The following is a 25,585-nucleotide window of genomic DNA, read 5'->3' on the forward strand; positions in this document are numbered from 1 at the left end:
TCCTCTGTTCCCACACATACTTTCTAGGCACTTTCAATGGTGTATAGAGAGGCTACAGGTGCATGGGCCCCCATTGGCCCTGTGTGGTGCTGGGAATTGAACCTAGGGCGTTGTAAGTGCTGGGTCCTCCTGCTGGGCTACATCACAGCCCTATACCTCAAATTCTCTGTACATTATTGCTGGCCTCACTGATGCCTCTGCCCTTACTGACTCACTGTAAAGAAGCAGGCTCTTCACCCATCCATAGACTGCGTGTGGTGTGTCTGGAAGCTGACAGGACCGCCTCATCTGGGGAGTGATTTGGGGTGTAGGCTTATCTGTTTGCATGGAATGTTCTGTCATACTCCCCCCCGCCCCAGTCCCATACTGTACAGAAGATTTGTCAGGCAGCCTTAGCTCTGTTATTGGGATCCATGCAACTTCAGTTGCTAGCCTCATTTCCTATGGAAGAGAAGGCTTCTACTGAAGTATAATCGACTCTCCTGCCCCTGATTGCCACAGGGAGCAGAAGAATCCTGGCCCAGCCAGGCTTCTGCCTCGTTCAGCAATGACCTCCTTAGAAAATGGCTTCAGCCACCGCGCACAGTAAAGCTTCATAGGGTGATGGGTTGGGAACCCACTATGTAGGCTTTTAACTTCTTCGAAGAATTAAAGGAGTAAGTGTGCTGTTTGCTTGCTTAGTCTGTTCCTCTTTCTCCTTCTGCCTTCATATTTGGTTCTGGGACATTTAAGAAAGAAGATTTGAAGGAAACGCACTTGGGTATGGCTTCAGATTTTTGGCTATGTCTCCCAGCCCTGGTGGTAGTGATGTGCTTGCTCTTCATAGGTTTTTAGATGTTGGGGTGAGGATTCTTCTCAGATTTAATTAGCAGCAATCTAGAAATCACAAAGCCACATTCATGTATTCAGTAAATGATCCTAAAGACAGGACTGGTGCTACTTTAAATTGTTATTGCATTTATTTATTATTTGTTGTTTGTGTGTGTGTGTGTGTGTGTGTGTGTGTGTGTGTGTGTGTGTGTGTGTGTGTTTGCTTATTTGCATGTGTGGGAATGCATGGGCTAAGGCACGTGTATCAAGGTCAGAGGACAACTTTGTAGAGTCAGTTCTCTCCTCCCCCTTTACATGGGTCCTGGGGATTGAACTCAGGTCGTCAGGATTTACGGCAAGTGCTGTTACCTCCTGAACCATCTTGCCTGCCAGTAGGTTCTATTTGGAATGTTGCTGATAAATCAAGAGGCATTGTTGAGAGCAGTGAAGATTATCCTTTTAAGGGTCAGAAAGGTCCTAGTACTCTGGAAAAGCTACATCTTTGGTATCTGATGCCTCTTCTGCCTCTTCCTTTGAGACAGCCTTGCTGTGTAGTTCAGTCTAGCCTCAGACTTGTGATTATTGTGAATGGCTTTTCAAACTCATAATACTCTTGCCTCAGCCTCCTTGGTATAGAAGCCAACACACTACTTCTTTCTCCTATGAGGTCAGCTGTCGTACTGAATTAGGGCTCTGCCCTTTTTGCCTTACTCAACCATAATTAGCTACCTCCTTAGAGGATCTCTCTCTTAATATAGCCACATTGAGAGAGGTTCCACCTGTGGCTGGGGGAGGGTGACACAGTTCAGTCTGTGAGTGAGCTGGTCTCAAAGACCTTGTCTCCCTATTGGTGGTTTGAATGGGAAATGTCCCTCATGGCTCAGGCATTTGGACACTTGGTTCCTGGTTGGTGGCACTGTTTGGGGAGGCTTAGGAGGTGTGGCCTTGCGAAGGGATGTCACTAGAGGCAGGCTTTTAGCAGCGTCTGTCGCCTCTTTCTACTTGCAGCTTCCTCTTCTGAGGTGTGCTCTCTCAGCTTCCTGTTTTAGCTCCCATGTCTGCCTGCTGGCCTACCTCTCTTTCTGTAAGTTACCTTGGGTCATGATATCTCATCACAGTAACAGAAAAGTAACTAATATCCCTCCTTACAGGATTAAGAATTATTCTTTAGGCTTTGAAAAATATGTCTTGATTTATGTTATTAGGAGAGTATATTGCTTGATAGTTAATTATGCTTCCTTTTTTACTCAGTTGTAAGTCTCTTAAAGCTATAGATTAGAATTACTCAGCCTATGTCTAATGCAGAGCCTGGCACTGTGTTTATTAGGAATTTAGTAAAGAGTTCGTAGAGTTTGAGAGCTGGATGAGTGCATACTAAATGTCTAATTTAATTTCCTGACATATGTTCAGATGGGAGGGAAAAGGTGCTTTGGAGAAACTAGGTGTTTACCAAAGCCACAGAGTCCTGAAGAAAGAGCAGTGTGGTCTTTCTGGAATGTAGTTTCCTACTGTGCACCACCCAGCACCGCCTGTGAATAGAACTGAAATATGGTTAAGGCTCTGTGCTGTTCCCAGTACGTTTCTCCATGTACAAACTCAAGGGTGTATATGTCTGATCTATAGAAAAATTTATTTTATACTCAGGGCAATTACAACTTTTTGCCACTTATTAAGACTTCAGAGATACAAACCAGTAGCTCAGTAATTGCTTTCTTGAATCTGCCTTTAATAATTACATTTAGTAAGGCTGTATCGAAAATTAGAAAGGCAGAGACTAATGGAAAACTAGATTTTTCACTGAATTAGAAAGCAAGACAATCCATATATTGACAAGACTTCAGGTTGAAACAGATCAGGAAAACTGTTTTGGACTGTTTGTGCAGAGAGGCAAACGTGGGTCTGATGGGCAGTGGCACCCACGTTCTGTGGAGGCAGAGAAACTCTCAGAGATTTCATGTAAATCGGCACATTGAGTGGAGAGAGTCCAGCTCTGATTTTGGGAGAAGTCATTTGAATCTTAAAGCCTGGAATTTCTCCTTGGTACTAACAAAGAAGTAGAAAATGAGGAATTGTGTTAATGAAGTGGAAATATCTTTGAATTAAAAAAAAAAAGAAAGGTGCACAGCTCATTTGGGGGTCGTACCTTACAACCAGGAAGAAACCCGAGCAGAAGAACGGCTAGGGAGACGTTAGGTTTGTTTCTGTGGTGTTGGTTATACTGTTTTTTTGTGGACAGATAAATTAGCCATTTAATTTCCCTGTATTTCAGGAAGCGTATTAGAGAGATATAACAATGTGTTAACTTTTTGAGGTTGTTTAGGTATTAGGAAAGTGATGTCATAACCTTAACTGAATAAAAAAAAACAAAAACACTGTCACATCTTCTTTACCCGTCAGAGGGTCAAAGGGCAAGAGACAAGGTCAGGTGACCTTCCACACACTGGATTTCCCCCAGCTCAGACCCTGGCACTTGAGGTCACTTGTGTGGGGTCCAGGGAGCTCTTATAACCATGTGCAAGGTTATAGGAACTTCAGAAAAAAAAATAAATGCCTTCAAAAGGAGCTGAATCTTTTTAATGGTGACCTGTTAGCCTGGTCCATCCATTCCTCAGAAGGCCCGCATTTTCTTACAACGTTTGCCACTGGCATATTTTATGTATCCCTCAAGGTAAGAGGTTTTAAAATGTCCGGAAACTGGAGAAGCCAAGTGGCATGTCGTTTTGAGCCAGCTTTATAGCGTTTCCTTTTAGGCCGAGAAGAGAGAAGTCAGAAAAAGAAGCCAGTGAAACAGGAAGGGAACAGAAAGTGTGTCTGTGGTTGAGTCTTGCCGAGAACCACTGTCAAGCTGAGATAAACGCACGTCATTAGTTTGATAGACTGAACTGATTTCACAGCAGAAGTTACACGGGTTGGGGAAGTTGGGCAGGGCAGGGAGAGCGGAGGCTAGAGATGGCCTTCCTGGAGGAGTACATCTGCTCCTTGACAAGAGAGATACAGAGCAAGACAGCTAGCTGGAAGGAGCCACTACTGAAGGCAGGGACAAACTGTGGGGTAAGTAAGCTTTGATGGTTTGAACAGGAATGGCCCCCATAGACCGTGTGTTTGAATGCTTGGCCCATAGAGAGTGGCACTCTTAGGAGGTGGCCTTGTTGGAGGAAGCGTGTCACTGTGGCGGTGAGCTTTGAGGTCTCATATGCTGAAGCTACACCCAGTGTGGCACACCGTCTTGTGCGGCCTGCGGATCAAGATGTAGAACTCTCAGCTCCTTCTCCAGCACCATGTCTGCCTGCACGCCGCCAGGCTGCCCACCCTGGTAATAATGGGCTAAACCCCTGAAACCAAGCCAGGCTCTATTAAATGTTTTCCTTTATGATAGTTTTCTTGGTCATGGTGTCTCTTCACGGCAATAGAAACCCTAACTAAGACACCTAGTTATGGGGGAATTGGCATTGGATTGTCTATACACTGTGCAAACGGCTACAGAATACGTGCACAGTCTCTACTTTAGAGCAGATTTGGAACAAATATATCTGGCAGAGCAATACTTAAGTAAACTATTAAGGTGTAAAGAAGTCACCCCTCTCATGTTATAGATGACAGACAGCATAGAGCTAAGAAGTGATTTTTCCCTAATAAGTGTTTAAAGAGGGAGGTAGTGTTTAGGATTGATGATTTGTAGCTGGGTTTTTTTTTTTAATAGTCATTTCCAGTCAAAAGGTATGTGTGTGTTATGTATTCTGTGTGTAGAAAAAAAGAAGACAAAACTTGAAAAGGAGGAGAAGAAAGGAAAAACAGAGAAGGGGAAAAACCACCTCACATGATTCTTTAAAAACATTTGCCCTCCCGCTCCCCACCCCCAGTTCTTTCTTACAAAGGATGCATGAATGAGCCTGTGTACAGGTGCCATCAGCACACGCTCTTACTAAATTAAGAGTCGCTCTTCTAGTAGCTGCTGCTTCCGTTTTGTTATGGTTGGGAGGATTTTGCAATGAAGTCCAGCCACCTTTGAACCTGCAGTGTCTTAATCTCCTGATGGCTGGGATTACAGGCAGGTACTAGATTGCCCAGCTTTTTTTTTCTTTTTAATTTTAGCATAATTAACGGTATCATTTCAAGTTAATAAATCTTATAAAACATGAATATGCTGTTACTAATCCTTAAAACATTGAAATGTTTATGATTTTTGTCACTGAAATGTGCTTTTTAAAAATAGTTTTGTCAGCTGAGTGGTGGTGGTCCACACCTTTAATCCCAGCACTCAAAAGGCAGAGGCAGGCGGATCTCTGTGAGTTCGAGGCCAGCCTGGTCTACAGAGCGAGTTCCAGGACAGCCAGGGCCGTTACATAAAGAAACCCTGTCTCAAAAAACAAATAAATAAATAAATAATTTTGTCTTCTTAGTTAGGGTTTCTCTTGCTGCAATGAAACACCATGGCTGTAAAGCAAGCTGAGGAGGAAAGGGTTTATTTATCTTACACGTCCACATCACTGTTCATCATTGAAGGAAGCAGGACAGGAACTCAAACAGGGCAGGAACCTGGAGGGAGGAGCTGATGCAGAGGCCCTGGAGGGGTGCTGCTTACTGGTTTGCTCCTCATGGCTTGCTCAGCCTGCTTTCTTATAGCACCCAGGACCAGCAGCCCAGGGATGACACCACCCACCATGGGCTGGACCCTCTCCCATCCATCACTAATTAAGAAAATGCCTCACAGATGGATCTTATGGGGGCATCTTCTTCACTGAGGTTTTCTCCTTTCAGACCGCTCTAGTTTGTGTCAAGTGGACATAAGCCTAACCAGCACAAGTTTCTTACAAATATGAAAAATGAGAAGTCCTATTTTAATTTTAGCTTGGTACTATGTGCGATAAACAATATATAATATTAGTATATTATATGACTACAAATTATAGAAATAATCACCCTTTTGTGCTTTGTGTTCAATTAGAGTGTGTGTGTGTATATATGTGTATGTGTGTGTGTGTCTGTGTGTGTGTGTGCCTGTACACTTGTGTGGAAGTACACATACACATGAGCGCATGTACATGTGGAAACCAGAAGGTGGCCTCAGGTGTCATGCCCAGGGCCACCATGTACCTTCTTTAGGACTGACTCTCATAACGGCCTGCAGCTCACCAGTTACGCCAAGCTGGCTGGTCAGTGGGCCTCCGGAACCTCCTGGCGTCACCTCCCAGCACTGGGATTGTAAGCCTTGCCATCCTTTTTATGTGGGTGCCAGGGGTCGAACTCATGTCCTCATGCTTGAAAGGCAAGTGCTTTACCAGCTGAACCATCCTTGCAGCCACCCTGTTTTATTTTTCATGAGTAATGTACTCTTGTGGTTTGTCTCCTGAAAAGCCATGTAATAGAACAGATAAAACCTCTATTTCCAACCATCAACTATATTTAAATTGGATGTACTGTCCCTGAGAGCCAGGCAGCTTACTTCTTGGGAAATGTTTTTTGGTTGTTTGTCCTTTTTTTTTTTTTTTTTTTTTTTTTTTGGTCCCTGTTGGGATTATACTGTAATTTTAGTCTTAGAAAAGCCAGTCTTGGCAAAGCTATCCTGAGGAGCAGAACTCTCTCTGGACATGTAGAGAGCAAATCATGGCTAGAGGCATCAGTTCCATATTCTGTGAACCATTCTTGTCTAGAAAAAGACTTTGTCCCAAAGTTTCCTTTAAACCTGTATGCACTGGTTCACGGAAAAACGCTTGCCAGGAGTTCCTCTACTATCCCGTCTCTGTTTGTGCAGAAAGAGAGAAAAACATCCACTATGTGCAGGTAGGATAGGAGATTGGACTGTGAGTGTCTAATACACTAAGCTAAGGGGTAAGGCTTGCAGAGCAGGGCCAGCCTGCTGCACTTACGCATTGTCTGACTTCTCCTTAGTTGTCTGCTTTAGATTCCCCATGGCCTCCTGGGAACGCCTGAATTAGAGCTTTGCATGTTCCATTCTCTAGAGACTCAATATGGCGTGTTACTAAGAGTAAGCAGCCCATGCGAAGAGCAAAAAGCCCTCAAAATGATTATATTTCTGCAAGTCAACACCTTTTCCTGAATCCATTGTTCTTTTTTAAAGCAGTCAGACAAATTAAGTGATTATGATATATCATGTAACTAGGAGAATCTCTTTGTTTGGGGTGAGAGAAATCAATACAAGAAGCGCGTGGAGTGGCCTTTTCCTCTCTTCCTGGAGCAGCACCTTGCACACGGGTTTAGAAATGCTGATTCTACATGAAGAATGACAGTGATTCATGTGGAGACCCAGCTCATTAGAAACCCGACTCCTCTCCCAGACCCTTCGCCACTGGTCCTGGCCATACAGATCTGGAAGTAATAATTGGTTTGATACAGAAGTTTAGCTGTGAATTTTTTTTTAAATAGATTTAGTGTAAGCTGTGGGACAGTACGAGGTGTGTTTGTTTTTAGTGGGTTCATTTAAACCCAACACAAACCAGTGGGTTGTTTCTGTGCATTCTGGGATGTGTCCTCTTTCTGCACGTGTATCTTCAGTGCTATTCACTCTGACTGTTCTGTTGGAAATTGCCACTTGTCCCCAGCACTCCCAGTCTTTTTCCTGGTTCCATATCTATACATCACTCTAGGTAGCATCTTCCTAAGATTCAATTGATGAATTACTTCCTTTTCTATATCCGCTCCTGTCTCCTGTACTAGCACGTAAAATTCTATGAAAATGGCATTCTGCCGCTGCCCTTCTTTAAAATTGTATTATTTTGGAGGAGACTCAGGCTCACTGTGAAATTTCTGTCTGTCTTAGTTACTATTCTATTGCCGTGAAGAGACACCATGACCAAGACAATTTACAAAAGCATTTAATTGACTGCTTGCTTTTGTAGTTTTCTAGTTTCAGAGGGTTAGTCCATGGCCATTGTGTTAGGGAGCTTGGAAGCAGGCAGGCATGGTGCTGGAGCAGTAGCTAAGAGCTTCCATCTGATCCAGATGCACCCAGCTGACGGGGTGGGGAGGAGGTAGGGAGCAGGAGAGAAAGGAAAATATTGGGCTTTTGAAACATCAAAGGTGACACACACCTCCTCCAACAAGGCCACACCTCCTAATGGTTCCTAAACAGTTCTACCAATGGGGGTCCAACGGTTCAAATATATGAGCCTAAGGGGGACATTTTTGTTTAAACTGCCACACCGTCCTTCTGCCTTAGCCTCCTGAGTGGGTGTTAGTGTTAGAGATGTACACCACTGGACCTGGCTTTGCCACTGTAAGGATTGACTGCAGACCCTTTGGCTGGGGTCCAGCACACACTAGATGCTCAAAAAATATTTGGAGAAAAGGATATAATCACCGTTATTCTAGTGCAACACTTAATAAATGAAGTGACTTGATAAACATTTTCTCCTAAGGCAGTTAAGATCCCTTAAGCGGTTTGAAGGAAGCTAATCACTCTATGATCTTCAAGAGCTTCTTGTCTTCCTGTGAGAGGACACTTCAAAGCTACCAATACATGCTTTGTAACACCTGTTCACAACACAGAAGCCGATTTCCCATCACCAGAAACCTGGGCAAGAGGGGCCTTGAAAAGCCCCCCCCAAATTTGCAAATAAAAAACATCAGATACTGAACTTAATCAGAGTTTAAACTTCTGCACCGTTAGAATAGCTATTCTCAAGCTGTGGAGTCTCACAGTGGATTTTATGCTTTCACTGTGGAATGTATCTTTGTGCATGTATCCACCACTGAAAATGAAAAATCATGACAGTAAAAACTAAAAACTTAATTAGCTTTATCTCCTCTTTCATAGCTCATATCCATTACCTGCATTCTGTCCTTCCTCAAAGTTTTGATCTTTGGAATTGGGATGGTTTTAGTGAGGCTGTTGATGTTCAGAAATAGACGGAGCACATCATCCAACTTTAGGATATTCAGAAAAATCAGAACTGTGAATCCCGTTAGGCTCCACGCAGATGTCCTATCCCAAAGGATTCTAGAGTGAATTGAGAGTTAGGCGTGTGCCTGTCTGTGTTCATGTGCTTTAAGCACCTTATCTTATCAGTCTGTTCTGCCACCTGCCCTGCGACGTCAGATGTGTTACTGCGAGGAGACAAGACGGGTTCAGAGGCACAGCAGGATGGCACATGTGGGTGCCAGTGGTGTCTGCCTCTAGACCGCCCTTCTCTCCACGGCTTCGGGTAGTTTCCTTCCGAGTAAGATTAAGTCTGGGAGTTGCCTTTTAATAAGAGGTCTTGTTTCAAAGTGGCTTACACAGATTTTAGATTCTCCTGACCAGTACATGTTATCTTTTTTTTTTTTAATTTGATGTATATGGGTGTTTTGCACATGTCTGTGCAGTACTCGTGGAGTATGTATGTAAATGCACACATATGTGCAGTGCTCATGAAGTAGAGAGGGGGTTATCATCCCCCCTAGAACTGGAGTTCCAGATAGCTGTGAGCCACCGTGTGGGTGCTGGGAACCTAACCCAGATCCTCTGCAAGAGAGCTGGTGCCCAAACTCTGAGCCATCTCTCCAGCCCACGGTACACTTCTGACCATCTTTTTACCACCTGAACTTTACACTGGCGTAAGAAACATGTTATACTGCGTAATCTGCCTCTGCATGCCTCATGTACTGGGTTTTCTTTCTTGCAAAAGTAACTCATTTTACTCTTTACTGTAAGATTGCTGGGCTGGAACAAGGCGTTTTCTTGTTCTTTGCCGTTTGTCTTCCTGTGGTAGCTAGCTTCCTGGTACTGTATCAACCCCCCTGGAGTAATCAGCCCATGAGGTGGGAGGGCGTTTTTGACTCTTAGTTTCGAAGGATACAGTGCATAGTCACGTGGATCTATTGCCTTTGGGCAATGGAAGGCAGCAAATAATGGCACAGAGCGAGTAGTGTAGCAGAGATGTTTACCTTCTCATGCCTAGGAAGCAAAGAGAGAAGAGGAGGGACTGAGCTATGTTCCTTCAGAGACACAACCTCAGTGACCAGAGAACTTCACATAGGGCCCACCTGTTAAGATTCACACACACACACACACACACACACACACACACACACACACACACCATTAAGATTCTGTCTCACAGGGTTGGGGATTTAGCTCAGTGGTAGAGCACTTGCTTAGCAAGCGCAAGGCCCTGGGTTCGATCCTCAGCTCAAAAAAAAAAAAAAAATTCTGTCTCACAAGCCGGGCGGTGGTGGTGCACGCCTTTAATCCCAGCACTCAGGAGGCAGAGGCAGGTGGATCTCTGTGAGTTCAAGGCCAGCCTGGTCTACAGAGTGAGATCCAGGAAAGGTGCAAAGCTACACAGAGAAACCCTGTCTCGAAAAACCAAAAAAAAAAAAAAAAAAAAGAGCTACAGCTTAACCACTGTCCTGAACTATAGATCTCCACTGTGGGATAATGTTAGTCCTGTCCTTTGTGCGCATTTGGGTCAAGACTGGTTTTCTGTCCTAGGCTGGCATTAAAACTCTTTACACTGGTGCTGTGGGAAATTAGGGTTATTTTAAACTACCTGGAGAGTGGATTTGGGGGATACCATCTACTCATTAGTATTTTAATAGTAGTATTTTATTGAGTCCTAGATTTGTTGTTTTTTTTTTTTTTTTTTTTTTGGAAAGAATGTTGACAAACCTTATTTTATCCAGATAGTGATGAGTAATGCAAGATCTGAAAATGAGGTCAGCTGCCAGAAGTGGGTGCTAGGAATTGAACAAGGTTCCTTTGGAAGATGGATACTTTTTTTTTTTTTTTTTTTTTTGGTTCCTCCAGAGCTGAGGATCACATCCAGGGCCTTGCACTTGCTAGGCAAGCTCTCTACCACTGAGCTAAATCCCTAACCCCGAGCGCATGCTCTTAACCACTGAGCTATTTCTTCAGCCCTTGACTTGTTTTTTCCCTGGAGTAAGAGATGTGTATTCATTCCAGTCTTCTAGATGTGGATATCCAGTTTCACCAGCAGCTGTTTGTCAAAGTGACTTGTCTTTCTCCCAGTGTATATTTTGGCATCTTTGGTAAATTAGATGCCTGTAGCTGTGTGGGTTGGTTTCTAGGACCTCCGTTCTATTCCATCAGTCTGCATATCTATATCTATGGCTGTCCTGTGCTTTTTGTGTCTCATGGATCTGTAGTATCGCTTGAGGTCGGGTATTGTTGCTTTGGCTATTGTGGTCTTCTGTGCTTCCACATAAATTGTAGGATTGTGTAGTTCTGTAAGGAGTACCATGGATTTTGATGGGTTGCATTGGATCTGTATATTGATTTTGGTGATATAGTCATTTCCCCAGTGTTAGCTCTGCTGACGATTGAGCTAGGAGGCCTTGTCTTCATGTAGTTCTGTTGGACTTCCTTTCTAGCCACCCCATAGTCTTAGTTTTCATGGTGCTTACACCAGAAATTAAATACTAAAATAGTAACCGAAGCAATTCATAACGTGTGTTAGCCTCGGCTTCAGTTGTGACAGGGTAAGATGCCTGGGCATAGCTCAGTCATTATCTGTGGAAATGAATACATGAATAAATACGATAAAAGTGAATGAATAAATAAGCAATGTGTAGGTATATTCAAAAGCAATACTCGAAGCCTGATATGGTGTTACACGAATATCTCAGAACTTAGAAGGCTAAAGCAGGAGGATTATGCTTTTGAGGCCAGGTTGGGCTGCATAGTTAGAACCTGTCTCAAATTTTTTTCTTGAATGAGTAATTGTCATTTATTACTTTTACATTGGTTTAAGTTGAAAAGGCAGGGATCTTATTACCTATTTCCTGATAATAAGAATAATAGGTGCTCTGGTACAAATGTACATTTTAGAGAAAATTATAATCATTAGTAACCCTATCCCCCCAAGCAGCCTTGTGACATTTTTGTTGTTGTTGCTATTGTTGTCTTTTTATTTATACTATGGTTGACATAATGGTATGGGTAAATATTTTTCTGACTCTCTGAGTTGGTACTACAGATGGTATTACAGATGGCATTGCCAACTCTTTCAGTTGGTACTACAGAGACTTTCTCAACACACCACTATAGGTTCCTCTTGAAAATTTTCCCTGAACAAAAATCCTAAAACATTATATTTTATTTGGCACATATAATCTGTCCTACCAGTCCGTGAGAGTAGATTTGGTAATGCTGAGAATTAGAGATTGTGACTGCGCTTCACATGGTATAACCGCCATTTAGATGCTCTTGTTTTGGGGGAAACATGGAAAACAGCAAAGCCCAGGGCTCCTGCAAGCTCTGCAAGGGAGGCGGAATTGAACTTGTATGCTGTCAGGACAGGTAACAAGTCAGTCTTGGCCTAGGGAGTGGAAGCCTGAAGAATAAGCCAGCTCTACACAGGCAGTGTCCAGCAGGGCGGGGAGGATTGAGGAAGGAGGTCGCTGTGGTAACAAGATTCAGTGGGTAAGCTGCAGGTTCTGGAAGGTTTTGGAAGCAACTGAAAGATTTGTTCGCGGCCCCCCCCCCCCCCACCAAGCCATGAGTCTTAGGGGATACAATCTGTAGCTAAGTAATTTGTGAGAAGAAAGATGGATTCTTGTTTCTCTGTGTGACAAGCTATTTCAGCCACATAAGCAGTGTCTGAGACAGGTTGTCTTTAGAAGCCCATGGAAACTGTTTTCTGCTTCCTTTCAGGGGATTTGGTCTGCCTCTTCATAATTAGCAATAATTTTCTCCTGCTCTTGCAGAGCGTCTTGCAACGACCAAGGCTTGTATTCTGTAGCACGCTCTGTCAAGAGTACTGCTTTGTCATTCTTACGTCATTAGTGAAGAGACTGCGTCATTGTTATTTAGAGGTTTGCCCAGATGGTGAGTAGGGGAGATAAAATTTATTTTCATTCTTTCCAAGTAGATCCTCAAGGAGAATGGAAAGGCTCATAGAGCAACTCTCTTCTGGAATGGCTCATTGTTTAACAAATGTGATTTATTAGCACAGCTCAAGTGAGCAAAGCCTGAACAGCATTCATATTGTATTGAGTATCTAAGTCCAAGTCACATGATATTGAAGCTAATGAAAAACTATGTAGGCAATAATGCGTGTGACCTGACGGGTTTGGATGCGTTTTTTCCCTCACTGAATTGATTGATTGGTTTTGTGTCATACTGGTGATGTGATCTAAAAGAAGAAGAAAAACGAAGACTTTCATAATCAAATAATCAGTCAAAAGGCAGCCGCTAAAATCACCACTAGGGTTTAAGATTGAAAACCTGAAGTTGTGAAAATATATATAATCTGGCAGTCCCACAAATATCAATAAACTCAAGAAAAATCTTTCCTTCTGTCTCTATGGAAGCACTTCAGACGTTTGACCTTACTAGCACCATTACCATTATTATGATGTCTGAAAGCAAAATATGTGCAGAGGAAAAATAAGATGTGCCCAGGGACCCAGAGAACCGGGAACTGAAGCGTCACAACTCTCCATAACTCATGTCCCTCTTCATGTCTTGCTATCTCAGTGTTCAAGTCTCCGCTGACTCTCAGGCACTGTGCAGAGTGAACTTAGCTCCTGCTGTCTGTGTGTTTCCTTCCCTTCTACTCCCGGCTTTCGCCATGAAGATGAGCGTAATTTCATAAAGCATTTTTAATATAAAGTTTTGACTTATTAGTGTGTCTGTGTGTGCATTCCTGCACTCACGCATGTCTTTGGCCATGTGTGTTGTGTGGAGGACTGCTCTGTGGAGTTCATCTACTCCTTCGGCTTTTATGTGGGTTCTGGGGATCAAACAGGTCACCGGTGTGTGCATCAGGCTCCTTTACCCTTTGAGCCATTTTGCTCAAAGTAAAAAAATTTTCTTTAAATCAAGAGATTTAAAGAAAATTATAATTCATCAAATTTCAAAGAAAATTAGCATATATATATAAATGTACTTAGTGCTTGGAAAACTCTTTGTTTTCCTGCATCTGGCAGCTTTTTTTTCTATTAAGAAATTTTTTGTTCATTTTACATACCATTGACAGAGCCCCCCTCTCTTCTCTCCTCCCACCCTGCCCCCAGCCTTCCACCTCCCAACCCACCCCTGATTCCCTCCTCTGAAAAGGTAAGGCATCCCATGGGGAGTCAGCAGAGCCTGGTACATGCAGTTGAGGCAGGTCCAAGCCCCTCTCCCTGCATCAGTGCTGTGGAAGATGTCCTACCATAGTCACTGGGCTCCAGAAAGCCAGCTCATGCACCAGGGACAGATCCTGATCCTACTGCCAGGGGGCCCCTTAAGCAGATCAAGCTGCACAACTGTCTCGCTATGCAGAGGGCCTAGTCCAGTCCCATGAAGACTCCACAGCTGTTGGTCTAAAGTTTGTGAGTTCCCACTAGCTGGGTTTGGTTGTCTCTGCAGGGGCTTGAGACAGTTTCACTCTGTAGCCCATGCTAATTTGAAACTCATAATGTAGACCAGGCTGTCCTCACTTCTGGCTCAGCCTCCTGTATGCTTGGACTATTATAAACATGAGCTATCACACCTGGCGTAAATTTGAAGTCCACTCCCATCTTCATTGACAGAGAATGGCAAATTCTCTAGCATTATCACTAGGATCTAATGTTTGAATTAGCATTAATCATCCCCATTTTCTTGGTTGAGGGCTAAAGTCTTTTGCCTTCTTATTTGAATATGTGTACTTTTTAGGCTTCAAAATTTTTCTTTTAGGATTTTTCTCCCATTTTATTTTAGATCAGGTGTCCTGACTTTGCCCACTCCTCCCTTTTCTTTGTTGTTTTTAAAATCCCATCTTTAGAAGATTCTTGAAAGTATATGTGATAACTTGTGTACCCCTGCATGCCTGAAAATAGCACCTCACTTCACACTTGGCAGATTTGGCCGGGAATGGGATTGGCTAAAGATCACCCAATATTAGCACTGATGGCACTTGACAATAGCATCTTCTGTGGACTCTGGCACTTGGTGTGGTGAAGAAGTTTAGGCATGATCTTCATGCCTGCATTTTCCCCAAATGTGTACTGCCCTGGCATGCTCCTCTTCTGTCAAGATAAAGCAGTTTGAAGAGGAGAGGGTTTATGTGGCTTACAAGTTATAGTTCATCACTAAGGGAAGGAAACCAGGGTAGGAACTCGAGGCAGAGACCATGGAGAAAAGCTACTTACTGGCTTGCTTCTAGGCTGACATTCAGCCCAGGCCCACCTGCCTAGGGATGGCATCACCCAAAGTGTATTATTCAGCAATTAAGAAAATGCCCTCACAGACATGCTCAAAGGCCATCTGATGGAGGCAGTCATTCAGTTGAGGGTCCCTCTTCCCAGGTGTGTCCAGTTGACAGCTAAAGCTATGGTGTATATTAGCAATACTTTGTTGTTCTTATAATTAAAAAAAAAAGTCAGGTGGATAGATGTGGCTGTCCTTGGCTTATCTTTTACGTGGGTCTGGCAAACCACCTTAGTTTATTTTCTATTAAGTAGACAAAAGACCATGACCACAGCAACATCAAAAGGTGTTTTACTGGGGTTACAGCTTCAGATGATTAGAGTCCATGTTGGAGGAACAAAGGCATGGGAGTAGGAACAGCGGAGATCTCACATCTTGATCCATAACCATGAGGCCAGCACACTTGAAACCGCAGGAGTCTTTTGAAACTTCAGAGCCCACTCCCAGCGGCACATCTCCTTCACCAAGGCCACACCTCCTAATCCTTCCCAAACAGCCACCACCTGGGGACCAAGTATTCAAACACATGAGCCTAGGGGGGCCATTCTCATTCAGACCACTGCACAGATTCTTTCCATGGTCTCAGCACAAGAAAGTTGGACTTCTTTTGTCTCTCACCATAACCTTTCTAATCATTGTTTGTGTTTTGTCCTATTTACTGTCAGGAATTTTCTCCTGAAAGAATTACATTGATAGGTCTACCAGCGTCCCATATACATAAATACAATTGGGCATTAAATATACACAAATATAAACATTGGATTGTGGCAATCCTTTAGGGATTTTTTTTAAGAGCATGGTTAATTTTATCTGTATTTTAATTAAAATTCAAAAGTTTAAAAAAAATTAAGAAAAAATTCTTTTTTACCATCCAAAACAGTACAATTAATCAATAACGTCTATTATCTTATCCACTTAGTATTTTATAATAGGTTTTCTGCCAACACCCCCACCCCCAATAAGTTTCTCTACTGACACAGTAAGCCAGATCCAGCCAAATTGAAAAGTGTAACATATATTGAGCGAAGAAACTCCAGGGCGGGTTCTCCAGTCCTAGAGAAGTTGCGCACCCAGGCCAGGCCAGCAAAGTTTTATTGATTGTAGGTGAGGGGTGATGATGTGTCCACCACAAGTTAGGTTCATGCCCAACTATGGTCAAAAGCTGAGTGCTTAGGTGGCAACTTCTGAGGCTATCGCATCAGGGGAGGAAGCTGCAATAGTCTCTAAGAATGCAGAACTGGGCTTTTTGGTGTTTTTCTGTGTTCAGAGACTCTCTGAGAGGGAGTTGGGGTGGGGGAAGGGGGAAGGGGCCTTCCAGGATCATACAGGGGCAATCTGGAGGCTCCAACCTTTTAGAATAGAAAAAATGTGATTTAAAATTAAATATAGGGGGGGAAAAATCCACTTTTTAGCTTTAAATTCAGTCATCAACTATAATAATTCTTTCTACCTAGAGCCTCTCCTAAAATTGTATGTATTGTGCCTTTATACCCTATTAAGATCGCAGTTCATAACAGGCACACAATGTGTGATCTTTCAGAGAGTGAACATTTCGTGGTGAAATGGCATTCTCCTTTCTTATTTTGTGGCTACTCAAGAATGAAATCATGGGCTGAGTTGCAGCTCAGTGATGGGGTGATTGCATTGCATGTGCAGGGCCCAGGGTACAGTTCCCAGTACTCAGGGTGGGGGAGCCTGGAGGTGATTATATTGACTACAAGACTTGAGTTAATTTTTGGTAAATTTTGTTCTGAATAAACAAGTATTGAATATATGTGTCTGCATAACTATATAAATAAAAGTCATATTCTTAGCAGATTCTTGTTAATCACATGTGTCTCAGAGCTCCCGTGTAAGACAATTCTGACCTTAAGTAGTTCCTTAAGACTACTAAAGGAACATTTCACTTAAAAATATATGTCTATATGTTGTGTGATTTCCTAGGGAATATGAGTAAGGATCTACCCCTCCATCCAGATAGGATACTACAGCAGATCAAAGAATCAATTCCACCTAAATCTGGCTTGTTGAACCAAGGAGTTTGTGAGCTTAGTTGTAAGAATGTGAGCCTCTTAAGTTTCATAAGCTTCCTGACTCTTAATTCTTGTTCTCTCTGTCAGAGGGACAGCTCGTACCATAGACAGAACCCAAATCTCTTCTTGGCAGAGGCTTGAATTGTTTATTAGATGTTTTTAGTCTGGTATACGCATTTTTTTCCTTTGGTTGGAGGTGATATGTTTTGGGTATGTCTGTGGGGAATTTCTCTTGATTGTGTTAAATGAGGTGGGAAGACATGCCCACTGTGGGTAGCAACATTCCCTAGGCAGCAGATAATAGAATGTATAAGAATTGGGAAAGTGAACTGAGCACTAGTGTGTATTCATCCTCTCTGTTTTGTTGCTGTTTGGAGGTTCTTTTTGTTTTTGTTTTTGTTTTTTTAGACAGTGTCTTGCTATGTTGTCTTGGAGCTGTCTATGTAGATCAAACTGGTCTTGAACTCACGAGTGTTAGGATTAGGTGTACGCCACCATGCCCAGCTTTCCTCTCTGTTCCCCCCCCCCCCCCCCCCCGAGACAGGGTTTCTCTGTGTAGCTTTGGAGCCTGTCCTGGAACTCTCTGTAGCCCAGGCTGGCCTCAAACTCACAGAGATCCGCCTGCCTCTGCCTCCCGAGTGCTGGGATTAAAGGCGTGAGCCACCCCCACACACACGCCCCCACCCCCAGCTCCTCTCTGTTCTTGATTGTGATATAGTGTGACTAATTCTCTCAAGCTCTTGTTGCATGCAGTGACTTCCCTGACCTGAAGGACTGGAGAATAGAATTCTGAGCTAAATAAATCCTTTCTTCTTTAAATTGCTTTTCCCAGGATATCTTATTACAATAACAAGAGAAGAGGGCCAGACATACTTTGCAAAACTTGGGTGTAGGGCTGGAGAGATGGCTCAGTGATTTAGAGCACTTGTTATTCTTGCTGAAGGCCTGGGTTTGTTTCCCAATTCCTACATCCGACTATTCAGAACCACCTGTAACTCCACTTCCAGTGGATCTGATGCCCTCTTCTGGAGTACCCAGGCACTGCATGTATATTGTACACAACTATATTCAGACAGGCAGGAAGGCAGGCATGCACGCAGGCACGCACGCACGCACGCACGCACACACACACACATCTTTAAAATTTTAAGTGTAGACTAACATTTTTTTCTTTTCTTTTTTTTTTTTAAGATTTATTTATTTATTATGTATACAGCATGTATGACTGCAGGCCAGAAGAGGGCACCAGATCTCGTTACAGATGGTTGTGAGCCACCGTGTGGTTGCAGGGAATTGAACTCAGGACCTCTGGAAGAGCAGTCAGTGCTCCTAACCTCTGAGCCATCTCCCCAGCCCCGACTAACATTTTAAAATATTTTTAAATTTTCATTTATTTTTGTTTTTTTAATGTATGAGTGCTCTGCATAGATACCTGCATGCCAGAAGAGGGCATCTGATCCTACTATAGATGGTTGTGAGCCACCATGTGGTTGCTGGAAATTGAACTCAGAACCTCTGGAAGAACAGCTAGTGCTCTTAACTGCTGAGCCATCTCTCCAGCCCATTTTGAAATATTTTATCATTGACTTTCAGTATAATTTCAAAGATGGTCTCTCTCTCTCTCTCTCTCTCTCTCTCTCTCTCTCTCTCACACACACACACACACACACACACACACACACACACACACACACACACACACGGCTCTGCCATGTTATGAAGGCTACACTTAGGAACGGAAATTTCCCTTGAAGGAAATACATTTATTTTTCAATTTGGAGACCATTGAGTCACTAATGTTTCTAGAACTGTAGCTAAAATTTGATCAATGAGTAAAATAATTTGTATTCTTAGTAGAAAATTTAGTATTTTTATTGAATTTCATGCAGCTTTCCTTGTCCTCCGTAGCAGAATTTCTAGAAATCTCTGAGGAAAGATGAAGTAGAGAGTTGAGCTAGTAGGTTGGGCTTTTGTGCAGCTTTATGTGAGACAGTTAAAATAGAAACCATATACTACTCTGTATGGTTTACATAAGAAAATATGCTTTATCAAAATATACCAAAGTAATTCTCGTTTTACTCATTAGATAGGCAAAGTGACTATTGGCCAGCATTGATTGGGACGGACAAGATGTTCCTTGTCCTGGTTCCCTTAGGAAACTTGAGGGGAAGTCTGGTTAAGTTTTGGTAGTTTCTCATATGGGTTCATTTATGTTTGTACAGGCATGCCTGGGTACAAGGACACTCTCTATGAATAAATATATAACAAGACAACAAATAATCCAATGTTCAACTTAAAACCCCAGTTAAATAATGTTGGTGCAGCTCTATCATGTACAGGAATATAGCATAATTACATGAAAACAGGAGTACTTTGTAGCCACCAGAAAAATGACTGATGTCAAAATATACCAATAAATAAAAATATTTGAGATGCATTATATACATTGTTGTAATTTTTTTAATGCCTTGAGCAATTTCTGTGTGCATGTTGAGTTAGTATGTATATAGATTTTAGAGGGTGGTTAAGGTGCCTCCTAGGATTGGTAAAGATTTAGACAAGTCTCCTATGTGAGTCTAATACTTTTTTTTTCTTTTTTTGGTTTTTCGAGACAGGGTTTCTCTATGTAACAGCCCTGGCTGTCCTAGAACTCATTCTGTAGACCAGGCTGGCCTTGAACTCACAGAGATCTGCCTTTGCCTCCCTAGTGCTGGGATTGGATTTGTGTGTTTATATGTTCCATTAAATTGGAGTAGGGAACAGCCATGATTTCTTTGAATATAATATATTTGCCTTACTCTCTAACTTTCCAAATCTCTAGGGACTTCAGTTTATAGGTACATTTTCTATTTAGTTATCACACACATAGTTCCCTGATACTGTTTTTTTGTTTTTGTTTTTTAGGGTTTTTTTTTTAGGTTTTTTTTTTCCCCCCTCTCATGTCTGTTTCATGGTGGATAGTTTCTATTGCTAGATTCTCAACACTAAGCTCACTAGCCTCCTCCTTCTTCCTTGTCTTCCTCTTTTTTCTTCTCTCTTTATTTTTGGGTTGTTTTTGTTTTTTGGGTTTTTTTTTTTTCAAACAAAACAGGTTCTACACAGGGTTTCTCTGTGTAGAACTCACTCTGTGGACAAGGCTGGCTTCAAACTCAGAGCTCTGTCTGCCTCTGTCTCCCGAGTCCTGTGCCACCACTGTCTGGCTAACCTTTTCTTTTTCAATGACTAGTCTGTCATTCATTATATCCAGTGTATTTTTCATTACATTTGTTAATGATTTGATCAAACAGCCCCATACCTGTATATATCAGGCTTTCTTTTTTGGGCCACCAACCCAGCTCCCAAATCATGACACAGAGACTTATTATTCGTTTTGAATGCTCAGCCTAGCTTAGGCACATTTCTGACTAGCTCTTTTAACATAAACTAATCTGTTTCTCTTTATCTACCTTTTGCCTCAGGGCTTATTATCTTTCTTCTGTAGATCTTACTTTCACTGCTTCTCTGTCTGTCTGTCTGGCATCTGCCTGGCTTCTTGCCCCAGGCATCTCCCTTATTCTGTTCCCATTCTCTCCTCCTCTTTTTCTTGAGCTTGGATTTCTCCACCTATTTATTCTCTCTGCCTGGCAGCCCTGCCTTTCCTTTCTCTGCCTATGTACCTAGCTATTAGCTGTTGGGCTCTTTATTAGACCAGTCAGGTGCCTTAGGAAGGCAAGGTGAAACAGATGCAACACATCTTTACATAATTAAACACACATCCTTGCATCTTTAAACAAATGCAGTACAAACACATGAAGCACACCTTTACACAGTTAAAGTAACATTCTGCAGCATAAGCAAATGTAGCACACCTTTGCGTAGTTAAAATAATATTCTACAACACCCGTAGTTTGGGTTTTCTGTTATGGCTTCCCCATCTGCATTCAACAGTTAGCCTTTCATCCTGGATCTGGAAAGTAAGAAATCCCTTCATAACAATAACGCCAGTGAATGCTTTTGTCCACTAGTCGTGTATCTTTTCTGAATCAGTGTCTATCATTATTTTCTCTTCTCCTTGTAAGTTGTGTTTCCTGCTGCTTTTCAGTTGGGTCCGAAACAGAATTTTATCTTGCTGTGGGCTGCCATATTTTGACAGTTCTTAAAAATATTAACTCACAGATACCGTTTTCCCCACCTCTGCCCTCAGGGAGACTTCCCTGCACACTAACACCCTTGTCAAGCTCCGTGTCTGACTTGCTGCTCTGTGGACCCCGAGTACGTCTGGCTGGTCACCATGTCGCTTGTGCACAGATGCGTCTTCCACTTCACTCATTGCTCAGGATCTCAGCTCCTTGGAGGCCAGGCCTGTGTCTTTCCAGTACTGAATCCTAGAGCCCAGAACAACCCCCAGGACCACTGTAGACCCTTTGTGAATCTGTCACCTAAGTTAACAGCTGAATGTCAGGCACTGTACTGGTGCCCTCCAGGCAGTTTCATGAGTCCTGAGATGTCACTGCCACCCTGGAGTGGTTTCTACACCAGAACTTTTCCAGGACAGCAAAGTGAGCGAAGGGTTTACTCTGTAGCAGAGATAATAAGAAAATGTACTGAATTGACTCCATCCTGGTAAACTGCTTCCTTTCTAAGATGTTTGCCCAGAACCCAGAAGGGAAGAAAATCGTAGCAGCGCAGGGCAAGTTATGTATTTTCAGTGGCAATGTAATCGAGTTAACACTTGTTATGAACTCCCCTTGTATTGGTGTCTTCTCCACTCTGCCTCCATTGTGAACTTGGTGTTTGTGAAGAGTAACTGGAACTTGGAGACAGCCATCTTGGGCAGGAGATGGGATGATGTTCCCTGAGGCAGCTAGTGTCTTACCCATGGCCTTCAAGTGGGACTGTCTGAGGGAGACCCAGTCGATTGAACCTTACTTCAGCCAGTTAAAAGGGGTATTGTGATGCAGCCCCAAGTAACCAGACCTGGAGCAGTTTTATCAGCTCAGCAGATGGAAACTACTTATTGTTGTCACATTGTTTTGATCAAATCAGGGACTTGACACTCAGAAGCCCTTCCCACCCCCTATTGAAGCTGCCTGCCTCTTGTATCTGTTTCTGGAAATATCTTTCTAGTTCTCTTTCAGACTGGATCTTGCAAGAAGGATTATTTTCTTTGGTAATTTAGTAAACAGAATATTTTTTCTAAGAAACATTGGATATATATATATATATATATATATATATATATATATACACACACACACACACACATACATATATATATAAGAGTTTGAAGCATATGTATATTTTAGAAGAAAATGTTTTCCTTAAATCACTAAAGAAAAGTATTGAGGAAGAAATGAAATGTTAATATGAAATTAGTTAAATTGATAAAAAAAAATTTCCAGTAATTTTTTTTTAAAAACAGGTTTCTTGAACTGAGCAGCCTTGTAGTGGAAGAATATAACTTCAAAGACACACAAAAGTACAGGTAGCCGGGCAGTGGTGGCACACGCCTTTAATCCCAGCACTTGGGAGGCAGAGCCAGGCAGATCTCTGTGAGTTCGAGGCCAGCCTGGGCTACCAAGTGAGTTCCAGGAAAGGCGCAAAGCTACACAGAGAAACCCTGTCTCGAAAAACCAAAAAAAAAAAAAAAGTACAGGTAGTGTTTATGTTTGACAGTAAATACAATAGTTATGTTACACACAAAGCAGAAATACAGGGCCATCGGGCTCTATTTTCATATTTATAGAACCTTTTATGTCCCGTGTTAAATATGAATACATAGTATATTTTGGATGAAAGTTGTTTTTTCTTTTACTCTGAGATGTAGATGTCCTTTGTTCTTTTCCAAAGGGTTGATTAAAATCAGAACTCAAGCTTGCCAATATTCTCTCATCTCTCACTTAGCGAAACAGGGGTGAGACAGAGGCTGGAATAGCGATAGCTCTTTATTTCCTGCCAGGCACCCCTCCCTCCCGGAGCCGAGCCTCGTATTTTCATGAGCATCTCGCCATACTTCTCAACCCTGTTCCCAGTCTTGACCCACTGACCCAAGAATCCAGAAAATGTCATGTTAGTGCCTACTAATTAGTGCGCCAGGAGCACCTCTGCATCTGGCCTTTCAACCTCCTGGAAGTGGCAACACAGGCTGTCACTCACGTCACGCAGGGAAAATGAGCCCTCCCTGCTTTTGCCCTGTTCTGCAAACAGCAGGATAAGCCCAGCTGAGACTCAAGATGAATATGCAGGTTAGGAAGAAATTAACCTAAAATTCACTGCTGTTTGCATGATTGTCTCAGATGACAGACTGCCTTCCTCAGAGTACCCAGTCAGGGTGCCGTGTGGCCGAGTCCTCAGGGGTCTCGCTTTTGCAGCACACGATCAGCTCTGTGCCGTCATCGTCATTTGATGAAGTCATTTCAAGGGAAGGATATTCTCTGCATTAAAAAGTGAATTAGCATTTCAGTGCATGGAAGTTTCCCGTCCGTAGACGCGTTCTTGGAGAAGGCTGCAGTTAGCGAGTGAGCGTTTGGTCCGAGGGCTCATTAATCAGTGCTGTTGGGTCAGGGTCTCCTGAGCCTTCTGGGTTTGGGGAGAATCGGCTTCTGTAATTAAAGGGATGAAATATATCACGATCACAAACTTACCACATCGACAACTGAGGGTTTTGAACTAGCGGAATTAATCTCTTTAATTTTTTCCTTAGGTGTTTAAAATAGAGGTGCTAATGAATGGAAGAAAACACTTTGTTGAGAAAAGGTACAGCGAGTTCCATGCCTTGCACAAAAAGGTAATCTTTGGTTTTATGTTTTTCTCCTTTTCTCTATGTGGCCCATGGTATAATGTAAAGACTCCATCCTGTGTTCTTCAGAATATTGCTGTCTGCTGTGCACGTAGTTTCTTTATAACGGCATTGATTTCTTTTTGGAATAGATTGTTCAATCAGTGTATTTGGTTTTTATTTTTAAATAAGTGGGTTTCCTGTTACAATTGCTTGCATGTATATATCGGAGGCAGTAAGCTGTTGCAGTACATCTTATCAAATATTAAAAGTTTATAATGAGTAAGATCAACACCCTCTTCTGTCCAAGAAATGCATTTGATGCTCTTTACAAAAAGAAAACAAACACAAGAAATCACTATACAGGAAGAAATTTATTAAACTCAACTTAAATGTTGTGTACCTAGACAAGCTTGTGTATGTATACATGTGTGTTCATATGGGGTACATGGAAAAGAGGCTCCCCATCCACAGCTGTCCTGTGAGTAGTGGAGAGCGACTATACCAGAATGATGGATACTGTAGCTCTGGGGTCCATTTCAAAGTCACGGATCAAAGGAACAGAAATGCAAAAGAAGTAACTGACTTTCAGGAAGAAATGGTCACTAATGAATTGAAAATGAATACTTTAAAAAAAATCTCGAAACCAAGCTTAATTTTTGGGGGGGTTATAAATTATTTGGGTGCTAAATTTTTCATCATAGCTTGAAATACCTAGTGAGATTTCCTGGAAGAAAATCACAAATGATGAATCAGTTCAAATTTATCATTTTTCTTTCACATATCTGTGTCTAGGAGTGTATCATATATATATATGTATATATATATGAATGTATATACACACATATGAAACACATGCATGCATAGGATGCATGCCATGATTAGATAGTTGGCCAAGAAGCTAGAAATGGGTTAAGTTAGAGAGTCCTTTAGTTTTATGCTTTTTAATGTCTACATAATTTTTCTGGGACACATCACTGCATAAAAATGTCATAATGAGTTGATTCTGGATTAAAAGGCTTTTAGAACTTTGTAAAAAGTTTCTTCCACTTTAATCAGAGAGTAGAGAATTAAGTCTAAACTGAGAGATTAGTGAACCTGTTTCCCTGTTGTCTGAGTGTTTGTTTAATTTTAGACAGTCTCACTGTGTAATTCTGGCTGGCTTAGAACTCATAGCTACCCCTCTGCCCCTCCTTCTGAGTGCTGGGCTTGGTGTACACCACCATCCCACTCCCTCGCTTCTTTGAAAAGACGCCCTAAGCTTTTCTCTTAGGATGGCAAACCATTTAATTAAATGAATTTAATTCTCTAATTAGAATTTCATCAAGTTCAGGTTTCCTCCCAGAGAAACCATGCAAGTGCCTACAGATTTCCATCAGGTGTTGCCAGGAGACTTGTTTTAAAAAGCACTAGCCTTGGGGACCTCAGAGAGAAACAAACATAAAATTGAGTCCCCTCTTCCTCATGGGATTCTTTTTTGTTTGGTTTTAGGAGCAAATTCTGCTAGGTACCTGGTGAGCTAAGTCCCTACAGGAGGTTGAGACCAGATTCTCTCTCCACCCGCACCCAGCTTCTCCCTGCCAGTCTGGCTGGGCAGCTTGTCAGGTGCAAGCCCCTTCCTAACCTACTAGGTCAGCATGAAGTACTCCATGAGCAGCACAGCCCAGCTGAGCTCTCCAGATACCAGGGGACCGACTCCATAACAGACACAGCAGGGTGACTGCCAATTAGGCTGGCCCTGTCCATGGGGCAGCCCACAGACTCCGCTTGTGTGCAGCCTGGCTTGCTCACACCCTGCTCTAGGACAATTTCCCCCCCTCTCCTCAGCAATCAAGCATTGTCAAAAAAATA

At 42.4% G+C, this 25,585-nt stretch overlaps 1 protein-coding gene across 5 annotated transcripts in view; it reads left to right on the top strand.

Annotated features, from left to right (window-relative positions):
- Nucleotides 1–25,585, top strand: part of Snx24 (sorting nexin 24) — a 151,827-nt gene that overhangs the window by 66,595 nt on the left and 59,647 nt on the right. For 3 of the 5 annotated variants that reach the window (XM_052742189.1, XM_052742190.1, XM_052742191.1), the window contains one exon: nucleotides 23,660–23,743. In XM_052742189.1, coding sequence (XP_052598149.1) covers nucleotides 23,660–23,743 — 84 coding nt within the window. Of the gene's footprint in view, nucleotides 1–3,758; nucleotides 3,862–23,659; nucleotides 23,744–25,585 lie in introns of those variants that run through there. The other 2 variants (XR_008219185.1, XM_052742188.1) reach the window with 1 other exon arrangement.

The sequence above is a fragment of the Peromyscus californicus genome, unplaced genomic scaffold (assembly GCF_007827085.1).
Source record: "Peromyscus californicus insignis strain IS unplaced genomic scaffold, ASM782708v3 Scaffold_17__1_contigs__length_78620276, whole genome shotgun sequence".
Taxonomy (NCBI): domain Eukaryota; kingdom Metazoa; phylum Chordata; class Mammalia; order Rodentia; family Cricetidae; genus Peromyscus; species Peromyscus californicus.